The sequence below is a fragment of the Culex quinquefasciatus genome, chromosome 3, assembly GCF_015732765.1.
Source record: "Culex quinquefasciatus strain JHB chromosome 3, VPISU_Cqui_1.0_pri_paternal, whole genome shotgun sequence".
NCBI lineage: Eukaryota > Metazoa > Arthropoda > Insecta > Diptera > Culicidae > Culex > Culex quinquefasciatus.
Genome location: NC_051863.1, coordinates 43,627,560 through 43,640,408, shown reverse-complemented (window position 1 = coordinate 43,640,408; position 12,849 = coordinate 43,627,560). Strand labels below are relative to the sequence as shown.

Below are 12,849 nucleotides of genomic sequence, written 5' to 3'. Positions count from 1 at the left end.
ACTTAAAACGAGAAGATGTCCTTGAAAACCATAGATCTTGGTGGTCTCTTTGTCAAGATTTCTACTCAAAACTGAAGATTCGAGTAATTGAATGGCAAACTTGAATCTAAGAAAAATTGCGTTTATTTCTGCAAGAATTGAACTAATGCTGATATTTTATTTGGAGAAAATATTCTGTGAACTCTTCTCTATATTCTGATTTAATAGATAAAGTCTATGAACGTTAAAGTTTAATCGCAAAAAATGATTTTTTTTTTCTAAAATCTCTCAAATATTCAGTAGATTTTAGTTAATATTTGACAAATTATGCTATTTGAAGTGCTCAAATTTGTATTCCGGTATGACTTTAATGTACACTCAGTTTTACAATGAAAAGTTTATTTAGAAGATCATTTACTTTTGGTATAAATTTTTATAAGCATTGAAATTTTTTAAATTGCATTTTCAATTATCAAAAATAAATTTAATACTACATTTTTTGGAAATTAAATAAATAATATTTATAACAAAAATCATGCCATATTGAAACGATTCTTTCAAAAGATCGGAGTTTAAAAAAGAACCGCGGTTCTTTTTTTGTGAGCCACGGTTCGTTTGCTCTTTTCAGTGAACCGGCTCTTTGAGCGGTTCGCTCTTTTTTTGCCCACCTCTATTAAAAACGAAACCAAAATATCTGTTTGAAAGTATTCTTTAGCATACTTTAAGGATTAAGATTTTGTATTGCCCAACAGTATTTTTTGAATTCAAACATAAAAAAGATATTTTTTTCGATATTCTAACAAGCCACGGAAAACCTGGCAAAAGATCTGAATGTTTTTTAATGGTCTAACCCTATTTTTTATTAAAACTTAAAAAAGATACTAAATTTTGTTGTTAGTGACAATAAATAGTGACTTGTAAAATTATTGAGTCGCCTTTGTAAAAGCTTCTATAAACTTGAATGAACATGACCAATTAAAAGTCGTTGAACTTTTACGTAAGAAATTGGATACCCTCCGAATCCCCCACCTAACAAATTAACAATATAAACCAGAAAGACCCTCTTCAATTTCATCATTTCACAACGTTAACTAAAAGAAAACAGTTATTTTAATTTTTTATTAAGCGTTTATTTGATAGTTTCGCAAATTTTACATCGAATCAGTATAATGGTTTGGTTTTACTTTGCAATGCTTTGTTTGTTACCTTAAATATCATGTAAAATACTTGGTTTGCTAGAGGTTGCCGTTTTTCCCCTTCTTTCCTTTTCACAACATTGCCTGTTTTGTTTTTCGGTTACCTTTTTTTTTATTCTCATCATCAACATATAAAAGTTAACAATTTCACTTTCAGCCACAGTAGCAGTTTTTGTTTGTTTGTTTTTTTTTTTTCTTTCTGTTAGAGTTTCTTTGCGTACGATGTGTTAGCTATACTTGCTTAACGTTCAATTGTGTTACATAAAATATTTTCATTTTTTGTTTTCATTTGGTTGTTTTATAAAATTTTTATTTTGCAAACCAAATGCGAAGCTAACCAAGGTGTTCCAATGATATCGTTTTTTTTTTGTTTCTCTTTTAGTTTCTAACTTGAAGGTTACGTTGACTGGGTCAAAAAAGCGAGAGATTACAGGGATAAAATGAGTGAATAGAGTACATTGGTTTTTCATTAGTCAATAGTTTCTTAAATATCATCATTTTTTGTTTGTTTCTTCTTCTGGCAAAGCTAGACCAGTTCGTCCCTTCGTCGCGTGACTAGCGGCAGATAAAACTCCGTTCCGATTGTTTTCGATTTTACGATTTTAGTGTCTGGTTCGACCGTTCGTGTCATTCGCCTGATTCTTCCTCTTCTTTTTTTTGATAAGTTACGATTATCTCTTTTTTTTGTTTGTTTGTTCTCTAGCTTCTGGTTTAAGATACGAGATAAGATTTAATTCTGCAGTGGATTCTCCACAGTTCTTTTTTTTCTTTTTTGGTTGGGTCACTTTTCCAGTTATTCATTAGTAGATAAAAACGAAAAATTGAGCTAAGCTTTACAACTTGTTTTCTGTTTTGTTATTTCGCAGTGTTTTTTTAGTTTTTGTATTGTAATAATTCAGTAGATTTAATAGTGCTGTTGCCGCCTCTGTTGATTTTATTTTATTTTTAAGTTTATGGGTAAATTATGTTTAAATAGCTGGAAATAGGTTGTCTGCTTATTTGCTGCACAGCGATTGGAAATCAAAAGTCGACAATCTCCACGTGCGCACGCTCTATCGAAGTGAAGTTCGTCATTTAGTCCTCCTTTTCAGTCGTTTTCTGTTGGAAGGAATAAAATATAATTAAAGTTGACGTGCTTCTGACTATTAGCTACGCCCAAACGAAAGACTTCTAACGTTGAATGTGACTACAGAACGACAACACTGATTGGGAGTATTTCTGTCACTCAAAGTGAGACAGAAGAGAAGAAATGAGAGCATATTTGCGTTGGACTTCTCTGCTCCGTCAAACATTTGCGACTCAGCGGTAAAGAGATAAACTTTCATCCAAAGAGCCTCGATTCGAATCTTCTCTTTTTTTTATTGTAAACTTGTTGTGTAAATATTACATTCATTGTCAGAATTCTAATTAAAACACGTTTTTCGATATTTTTAAAAAAAATACTCACGCTTTGAAGCTTTTCCTTGGGCGACACCTTCGTGTCGTCGTGTGTCAAGTCCCCTGCAAGGAAGGAAATGTTCAGCGTGAGTGCACCATTTGCAGTGATTCGAGTTTTTTTTTCTTGTAAGGAAACAACAGTGTTTAATAACTAAAGTAAAACAAATCGCTAGCACTCACTTAATGGCATGCATGACTTTTTCGTAAAGCTTGTGTCGAAATTAAATCAAACTAAAACGGATTACGCAAACCAAAAAGATGTTTCTGGTGAGCTCCATTTCGACTCGTAAAATTGCAGTAAGAATGCTGAGATACTCAAAAAATGTTACATTGGGTACAAACTATCCCTAACAGGCGAACCAAAAGAAAAAGGGTTTGTATCTGATATTTATATGTATATTATATAGATATATAGTTTGAGCGGTTAAGTATTAAGTTGGTGGAAGTCTAACCTGGATACATTTGTCTACTTAACAGTTCGATTTCCGAAATCGGAAACTCTCCTCTGGCGCTGGCCGTGGTCGAAGTCGTAGACGTAGTGGATGAAGTACTGCGTAGTATTTGGGTCGTCTGTTGTTGTTGTTGATACTGCTGCTGCTGCTGTTGCTGAGAGCTGCTTGCCACCGTACTGCTGCTGCTCATGAACGTTACGCTTTCCTGCAGCCCAAAGTTGTCCAAATCTCCAATGTTGTCCAGCGTGTCGACCATCGTGATCGATCCGCAGCTGGTTACGCTCGACGACATCTGCGAGTCCGTTTCGTTCTGATAGGTCGCGTTCGTAGCTGTCGAGCTGGTCTCCAAGCTCTCGGTGCTGGTCAGGAAGGCGTCCTGTCCGGTGAGCGAATCCACGGAGATATCCTTCGTCATGCCGGATTGCATCGACGCGGTGTACTGATAGCTCGAGCTTGTTCCTGCAACGGCGACGCTTTCCGTCACAACTCGTTGGCCACTTACCGGCTTCGTTGGACTGCTGAATCCACTCTTCGCTTCGGAACTGTACGGCAACGAGTCCAGCGAGTCACGCTTGGTTTCGCTAGTTCTCGACATCACTGCATGCTGGAACTCGATCGAGTCCGTACTGTCGCTACGCTGGGGCTGCTGCAGTGCCATCTGCTCGATCGAATCCGACCGTGACGAGCGCGTCGTGATGACTCCGGCCCTGGAAAACTCTATCGAGTCGATGCTGCTGGTCATGGCGTCAACATTGTTCTTGTTGTTGATCTCCAAGCTGTCGCTGCTGGAATGGGCCGACGGGAGTGTTTCCTTATCCTGGGTGAGCTTTTGCAAACTATCCGTGGACACGGTCAGTAAATGTGAGGTATCCTCCTCATCAAACGCATGCTTGACTTGACTCTCCTGCGAGATTGTCGTTACGGTCGTTGTAGCGGTGGTCGTTGTAGATGACGTATCTTTGCCTACCTCAGTGGAAACGGTTCTCGTCTCAACCCGTGTGCTCGTCTCCGGTCCCGACGTGATGGTTGTTGTCGTTGTAGTTGCCTTCACGACCGCTCCATTCGTGGGTGGACTCCGTTTTGCACCGTTCGACCTATCAGATTTGTTTGATTCGTCCGATCGCGACAACAGCAGTGCAGCTTCTTCCTTTGCCTTGATCTCAATTAAATGTGCTTCGATACATGCAGTCTCCAGTCCCTCAAATTCCTTCAAACTAGACAAGCTAATATCATCACCGTGGCTACGTGCCAAGAACCGTTTCGTGAAACTTCCATTGCTCAGTGAATCCTGCGAACCCTGCTGCATCTTACGGTTCTCCAACGAGATCACCTGTTCCAAACTTTCAAACTCCTGCAGACTGCTCATCGAGATGTCATCGTGCTCCCTGGATGCCAATCTCTTCGCCAACAAATCGTAATCCGGTGTGCTCGAGAACGAATCCTTAATACTGCCGATCCGGCTACTGCCAACCTCAAAATCAGTGTCCTCTTCCTTAATATCTTCCAGCCTGTCCTCGTACGGATAGCGGAAGTTTTGCGTTTCAGCCAGCTGCATCTCGACCCACCGTTTGCTTTCCTCCAGTGGATATCCGTTGTTCAAGAGATCCATCGTCACCCCTGAAGGATCAACCTCCTCACTGCCGGTTGGTGGACTCTCCTCGAACTGATACATCATATCTTCGCGCATATTCGCGTACATCGATCCCGCATTGGTATGTGCCGGAGCCGACTTGACCAGTATCTTCTCCACCTCCTCGTCGTGTTTCTTCTCCTTCTTGATAGGCTTGATCGAGACGCTCTTACCTTCCGTATCGCACTCATGCGCTTCGCGTGCCACCTCCTCGACAATTACAAACTCATCGGAAATGTCCGGCTGCTCCAGCATCTCGAACGAATCCGAACCCGCCGAATCATCCTTATCGTCCGCTTCATAATCGTACTTTGTCGTTATGTCAGCCATCTTTGACTTGTACCGCTGCTCGATCATCTCCTGGTATTGCTCTTCGCTGATCTTAAACTCTTCCTGTTTGGCAAACTGAATTTTCGGATCGCTCTGCTCCGTGACCGTAACCGTTTTCGAGCTCGAAGCCACTTCTTTCTTGACGACCGTGACCTCGCCCTGTTGCACATCTTCGGTCACCTGAATGTCCGGGATACTCTGCGCAGAACTCTGCTGGTATTCCTGCAACTGTTCCTTCTTGATTTCCATAATCTGCTGCGCCTCATCGCCCTGTTCAATTTCGGCGTGGACATCCTCGACGATGGTCTCGATGACCGAGCTCGACGGCGAGAACGAGTTGCGTCTGTCGTGCTCGATCTCAATCTCGAACCCTTCGGTTTTGATGTCCTTCTTCTTCTTCTGCGACTGAATCAGCGGAGCTCGGAACGAACGCGAGTACTCGGACTCGTAGCGATCGTAATCCGAGTCGGATGACTCTTCGCGAACCTCGTCGCGTTCCAAACTCGACGGCTTGGATGCTTCCTGCGAAGCAAATTCCTCCTGCGAGTCTAGCGAGTCACGCGCTTCGGCTGCAATTTCCTCGAGTAGTTTCCCGGTAATGGCCGTACTTTCCGAGCGTTTGTGGCCTCGTTTTTTGGTTGACTCTTCCGTCACCTCCTTGATTTCGCTCACAGCGGCGGTAATTTCGGTTGTAGCTTGCGTGTTTAAAAAGTTCACATCACCTTCCCTGACAACTGTCGACGTTAGTGTAATGTCTCCGAGAATGTCCTTCGAGCTTCCAGCGACCGGCGTAATTGCATCCAGTCCTATTTCAACGTGCGTAGGCAGGCTGTCCAGCTTGTCGGGCAGGTTTTCCATGATGGTTTCCAGATTCGATGCACTCGATAAGCTGATGGAAAGAATGCTTCCGTCTTCCATGCTTGTGCCCAGCCTCGAATCATCGATGCATTCGGTCTTGACGTCCTCCAAGCTGGAAGCCTTCATCGCTTCAACCAAATCCAGCGCGTTTCCAATGCTTGAGCTAAGCTTCTCGGCTTGCTCCAGTGCTACCAGTTCGACCTCGTCCTGCAGCTGGAAGACATCCGGTGTATCCTCGAGCATGTCTTCCTTGAAATCAGCTGTAAAGATCATCTCTTGCGAACGTTTCATCGCCACCGGAATGGCGCTGGACACGGACGATAGCTCTTCCTTGTCGTCAAGTAGCAGCTTCTCGCGCAAATCATCCTCGGAATCGTCATGAATCAGCGCTGCTGCATCCGACGAGTCGAAATCAATGTCCATCGTGGACGGGACCAACGTTTCGGTTGCCTCCGACTCGTTGCTCGCCAAGTGGCCGGAACTTTCCGAGTCGAAACTTTTCATGCTGTCGTGCGAGCTTTCAGCGTTGTACGAGTTCAGTGTGCTGACTGCACTGTGAAACTCGGTAGATGCCGGGATAAAGGAATGATCCTGCGCGGTCTCGTACTCGGATGAGCCGTACTGCATCAGGTTGTCCACGTCGGTGGACAGCGGCCGGCTACTGTCGGTATGCTCGAAGCTCTGGTAGTGGCTTTCGCCGGAGCTGTCGATATCGGTGGCAGACCAGCGGCTTCCCTTGGGCTGATGCGAAGCTCGGTGCGGCCGGGGTGATATTTCCAGTTTGGCTACCGAGCTGTCGGAGGCAGCGGGTTCTTCCTGCTTTGCCGACTCGTACGATGTTTCCTTCGAATCGGTATCGGAGGCCTTTTGCTCTTCAACAGAGGGTGCCTTGGTTTCCGTGAGGGTTGTGGTTGTTACCGCTTGCTGTACTACTTCTTCCTGGTGTGCTTCGTAGATGGGATCTTGTGCGTGTTTGCTGGATGGCAACACCTTGAACTCAAACTCCGACGGGGATTGCTTGATAAGCTGTCCATCGATGACCGATTCGATCAACTCTTCCTGCACGGCGTCGAGCGATTCCTTGATTTCTTCCAACGTTTTCTCGATCACCAGCTCGTCGATGGTGCGTTTTGTTGTTTGCTCTTTAACTTCTTCTGCGGACTCGAAACGATCCAGTTTAGCGGGTACTGCACCTTCGACCAGCGTTGCCTGCTGTGGCTCGATAGGAGAGTGAACAACCGGCTGGCGAGCAGATTCTTTCGGTTTTTCGAAATCATGTTCGAACGGCTTTTCGGCGACCCCCTCAATGACTTCGATCACCTCGGCTCGTACCTCTGCGTCGAGTGCCGTTCCGCTTTCGACCTCCTGCAGCGACTTGAGCGTGAACCCGTCCTCTTGCAGCACCTTTTCGCGGAACGCCTTAAAGTTGTCCGAAGGTTCTTCCGCGCCCGAATCCTGCGAGCATTCGTAGCCAACGTTGTCGAACGCAAAGTCCGAGCGTTTGTCGAGGGACGTTCGCGTAATGACATCGCTGCTGCGTTCACCAATGTAAAACTTGGTCGCGGGTTGTTCTTCATCGCTGGTTTCAAAATCAATCGAGCTGCGCTGGGGGCCGCCACCAGCCGCGGACAGGTCTTCGGACGTGATCGATTCCTGCCGTTGGTTGGTGCTGCTAGGTTCCGGATACTGCTCGATCGAGTCTTCCGGCTGGTCGAACGACTCGATGATGCTGGACCGCGTCTGGGTGTCCGTGCGGGACGAGATGCTGGTGCGGGGTTTCGGCACCGGAAGTGGCTCCTGACTGCTGGACAGCTCGCTCAGTTCGCCGGAGGCGGGTTCTTCCGTGGTTTTGACCGTGGCGATCGCGTCGGATGTGGTTAGTGAGGGGGCAACAGCAGCAGCAGAAGAGCTAGCAGTAGTGGTTGACGTGGCAGTAGTAGTAGTGACGCTGCTACTAGCAGTTGCAGCGGATGCATCAGTGGCAACTTCAGCGGCCAGATTAGATTGCGATCGCGGCGTTGGCTTTGGAATGGTTATTTCTGATTGTGGTTGCATATCTGTTTCTATAAGAATAAAAGCGGTGAAAAAAAGCGTGTTAAGGTTTCGGACGAAAGAAACTTAGAAATTACTTTGGTAGTAACAGAGTGGTTTTTGGTTGTAGTAGTTTTCTTTTTTTAGGGGTGGTCGAATGGAACTTAAGCTAACCAAAAGGAAACAAAATTGATGAGTTCTGATTCTGGTTGAGGGTAGGGTAAGAGTCGGTTTTTTTTAAAGCCAGTTTAGTTAGTTTGTTAATTGGTTAGAGTGGGAACTATGTGCAATTGTTTTTTTTAGTTGGGCTTCGAGTAGAAAAAAGCGAAATGTATACATCTTGCTCATATTACGACTGCCAATTCGGTGATGTTTTCGAAAATGGAGCTCCAATGCTTCTGTTTTAGTCGCATTCTATGCAAATATTGTGGGGCAAAACAACAACAAAATGTAACAAAACCGATAGAAACAGAGAGACTGTGGCATGCTTTTTTTTTGTTTTGAGAAAACGAAACCAGACGGTTGTTTGCTGTTAGTTCGCTTTGCGGGTTAGTTGGCGTTAGTTCTAAGGGTTGTAGTTGCAACGCCTAGAGGGTAGGTTTGCTTGGTTTGAGGAGCGTAGTGGTTGTTCTACCTTGCAGGTCGTGATCGGGCGTGCTGGAACCGAAATCACCGGTGGTAGCGGACATGCTCTCATCCCAGCTCATTTTGGAAAATTCGCTCTGCAGGCCCGAAACTTCATCTTTGATCTGGGCAATGGCCTCGTCGTATTCGCGGTTCTTGTCCGACAACTCTTCCGGCTCGATTTCCGACGACAAACGCGCGAAGCGTCGCTCGATCTTTTTGTCGCGGCGTTCCTGCTGCATTACGTCACCGCCAACGGGCAGACATAGTTCCACTACCTCAGCGGTTTTGGTAATGCCCACGGTAGCTGCGGCCATCTGCTGGTTAGCCTCGCTACTGTCGTAGTCGGGATTGCTAATGTTATCGTCGAACGACTTGCCGGACATAGACTCAATGGTGGGCGACTTTACGACCTGGTCGGCCTCGTTAGAGGACAGTATATCGCTACGGATCGCGTACTGTTCACTTTCGGACTGGGCTTGTGCGTCGACGCCGATGCCATTGCCCTGAGCCTGGGAATGGCTGACGATCGACACACTTTGCTCCAGTATACTATCAACTAAGTTACTAGCTTCCGACTGTACTAAATTTAGATATTCTTCGCCTGTAATGAGAAAAGGGATTACGGAAAAAATCGTTATCATTCGCTGTTGCTCGGAAGTGCGACTTCCGCGAACCTATGGCTCAGGCTATGCAGGGATAGATGGATTGGTGATCGGATGAGCTCTAACCTTCTAGGCCCCCTTTTTTCGGCCGCCCGGAATGGTTTCGAAATGAGAATTTTCTGATGATTGTAATGAGCTATTTGCGCCGCACTGTATAATTTCGCTTTTTTCTTCAGCCAGATTTGAAGGAGACAATTAGCATTTCTAGACTCTTGAGACTTGTAGACTCAGAATGAGATCAAAATTTAAGAGGCAAAGGCACCTACAAACATGAGGTGGTGGTGCGCATTCATACCCGACCTGTGGAGAAAGACATTACTTCGCAACCAGAATCAGTTCAAACTCAAACTTGCACTCAATAGCTGAAAATGGAATCTCGAATGAGAGTTCGTGACGAGGCGTGGGGGTTTCGAGGAGCGATTTCGTGGTGGTGTGGTGTGCACTGTGTGTGTCAATTGTGTGGTGTGGGACGAGATTTGTGGGAGTAAAAATGGTGAAAACATCAAAAAACGAACTGGAATCGACCAAATGGAGAGCGAGACTGAACAGACTACTAACGAGACGAAACCGTCATACTAACCTTCGTAGCTTGTTGACGCGTGTAAATCTTCTTCATGTTTGTCATCTGTAATACAAATTAGAGGAACAAAAGCACAACGATAAAAATGTATGTCTTTGGAAAGATGTCTTGGTCGGAAAGATTCTCTGCGAGTATTTTCTGTAGGTCTGGCTTATAAGTATATATTTATATATTTAGCTTACAAACGACTAATAAAGGTTATGTAAAAGGTGGTTAATTGGTGGATAACGTACTGTTTATGTTTAATTATGTAGCCCAAAAATAAGTATAACAACGTAAACCGCAGTAACAGTAGCAATATCAAACATCAAGCTTAAGTGAACAAAACAAAAGATCGTAAAGTCACGCATACCAACGTAGTAGATAAAACTCAATTCAAATCAACACTGCTTGGCGTAACTTAAAGTATACATAACATAAATAATTCCATACCATACCGTGCTGCAGTGATCAAAAACCCCCGTAACAAACAAACTCATTGCTCAACGTCATCCAGGGACTCCACGTCGGTGTGGATCTCCGGCTGGTTCCCGTCCGCCATGCCCTTGATGTCCAGCAGTTCGCTTTTGGCGCGTGGACTGGTCTCGTAAATCTCGCAGCTTCCGCTCTCCTTCAGCGCGCGCGTCAGCTCGAACGGAGTGGCCGTCTGAGCCCGGGAGTACGTTACGGCTAGCTCCTCCCCGTCCGATCCCATCTGGATGTCCTCGACGTCGGTGTTGCAGTTATGTGGCGCATCGGGACTTGGGGAAATCTTGCGTATCATTGGGACGGGGCGGACGTCGTTGGTCTCACTGGGACTAAAAGGACCGTTCCGTTCTTTTGTCTTGACAATCGATGAGTACCCACCGTCACAGTGGCCAAGCTGGGGAGACTGTGACCGCTCGCAAACCAGCTCATCCCCGGACAGAAACTCCACGTCGGTTTTCCCGTCACCGCCATCGTTGGCTGTGGCCATCAGGCCACTAAACTGTATCGTGGCTCTGCGTTGCTTGGCTCGCTCGAACCCGCACTTCTTGGCCGTATCATCGCTGAGATACATGTCCTCGACGTCTGTGGTTGCAGCCGCCGTGTCGCACTTCATCTCCAGGTGCTTCTTTCCTTTCGATTGCTGGTAGCCAGCGGGGGTGCTGTGCGAATGGCACTGCTTGGTTTTGCGGCGACGTCTCAGCTCACTTCCACTGCCGCCGGTGGAAGCGCTCTGCTCAAAAAACAGATCCTCGGTATCGGTGACCGGGTCCCGTGCCGGACTCGTAACCTCCAGTGTTGGACCACTGTTGGTGCGTGTATTGTCGCTGGAATACACGTTATCACCTTCCATGTCCGGAAGGGACTCGATGGTGTACTTGGAGCTGTCGTACATCTCACCCACTTCTTCAGTGTCGGACATATCCTCAACGTCGGTGAGCGCCTGCTCGATATCCGGTGTACGAACCGACAACATGCCCTGATTCAACGGCATCACGTTCTGCCTCTGTTCGCCGCACTCGTCGTGCTTGACAATGGCAATCTCACGAACCGGTGAAGGTAGAAACTCGGACGATACTTCATTCTTCTGCTCGTTGTCCTCGTTATCGTCACTATCGTTAAAGTCTTCAACGTCGGTAGTTCCGCCACCGACTTTGCCGCCTTTTACCACTGCCCGCGGCATCAGCCGCTTCGGCGTGGTTCCGGCCTCTTCTTCGCTGTCCGAAGAGTTCAAATTCTCCACATCGGTGACCGCTTCATCAGCGTTTGGCGTTTGCACCGCCAGTGATGCCGGTCGCTTTCTGTTCAATTTTTCAACGGGAACTTCCTTGTCATCCGATACGAACGTTATGTTTATTTCCGGAAATGCATGTGACTTGTCCTCCTCTATATCGCTACCCTCCATGACCAGTTCCTCGGCTTCGAACAGCGCTGAACGTCGATTCGAGGGCTTCGCGCAGGCTCCAGCCATCTCGTCGTCGGACATCATCAGATTCTCGTACTCACTCTTAGGGCGATCTTCCGCCTTTCGGTGACACTTTCTTTGCCGTACCTTACTGTCTTCCTCCGATTCCGACGAGCTAGCTTCGGCAGCGGCTTCCTGCTTGTGGAAATGCTTGTCCTGTCTTCGCTTCACCACATTGTGGATGGCAACCGCATCGTTGTCATTCGCTCTCGTCAAAATGTCCTCCGGACAGTCCGGTATCGATACATGACCGAGCGAATCATCGTCGTCCGATAGATCTTCGCAGTCGGTTAGCGCAGCGCTAGTGTCTTGTACGATTCCAAGCGTGTTGCTGTTGGATTCCGTTGCCTTTGACGAGCAATGCGTCAGCCTTTTCGGTTTGGCACCTTTGTTGCCGGAATTGGTAGTCTCGTCCACGTACCCTTGGTCTAGAAAGTTCTCCAGCGTGATTTCCGCTTCTCGAGCGGACTTGACTTCGCCCTCATCTTCATCCGAGTCCGTACAATCTTCGACGTCGGTGACGGATCCGTTCGTCGTTGGTATGATAGCATCCACCAAGGCGTTTCCACATTTGGTTGGACTTTTCCGATAACGCACCGAGTCCTGCTCCATGATCAGGTCCTCCGTGTCGGTGAGCGCTTCGTTGATGTTGAGCTTTGCCACATCGTCTAGTTCTTCGTCGGAGAACTCTTTGGTGATGGAAATGACCGGTATGTCCGACATTGCGGAGAGCTGTTTGTTTGTTCGAGTTTTGCCTTGTTCAAACAAACGCTTCTAACCTGTTTCAACCGAAAAGCAACGTATTGAGAGTAAAAGTGAAAAAAAAATATGCAAAACAAATAATACAGAACAAAGAATGCGTGAAGAAACAATGGCATTGCAAGGCAAATTAGGCATTTATCGGAAACATATGAGTATGTCTGAGAGTAAACACATCGAGTATATGAGTTGTTCGGTATAAGGTATATTTGTTGTTTGCTAACATAAGGAGGATAGTGGGTTTATCTGACTACTAGACTTTGCTCCCGCACCGAGTTTAATTCGACGTGTCGTGTTTGTTCTGCGCATTACCACTTCATTCTAGTTTCAATCCAACAGAGTTGACCGGGCATGGCTGTTGGAGTTGTTCAGTACTAA

The 12,849-nt window shown here is 46.3% G+C and overlaps 1 protein-coding gene across 1 annotated transcript in view; it reads right to left on the bottom strand.

The window, feature by feature from the left end:
- Positions 1-1,087: 1,087 nt before the first annotated feature.
- Positions 1,088-12,849, bottom strand: part of LOC6051095 (serine-rich adhesin for platelets) — a 79,210-nt gene continuing 67,448 nt past the window's right edge. Inside the window, exons 9-13 of the mRNA XM_038260761.1 lie at positions 9,783-9,827; positions 8,548-9,141; positions 3,065-7,945; positions 2,623-2,675; positions 1,088-2,273 (exon numbers count right to left, since the gene is read on the bottom strand). Coding sequence (XP_038116689.1) covers positions 2,250-2,273; positions 2,623-2,675; positions 3,065-7,945; positions 8,548-9,141; positions 9,783-9,827 — 5,597 coding nt within the window. The 3' untranslated portion in view covers positions 1,088-2,249. The remainder of the gene's footprint in view (positions 2,274-2,622; positions 2,676-3,064; positions 7,946-8,547; positions 9,142-9,782; positions 9,828-12,849) is intronic.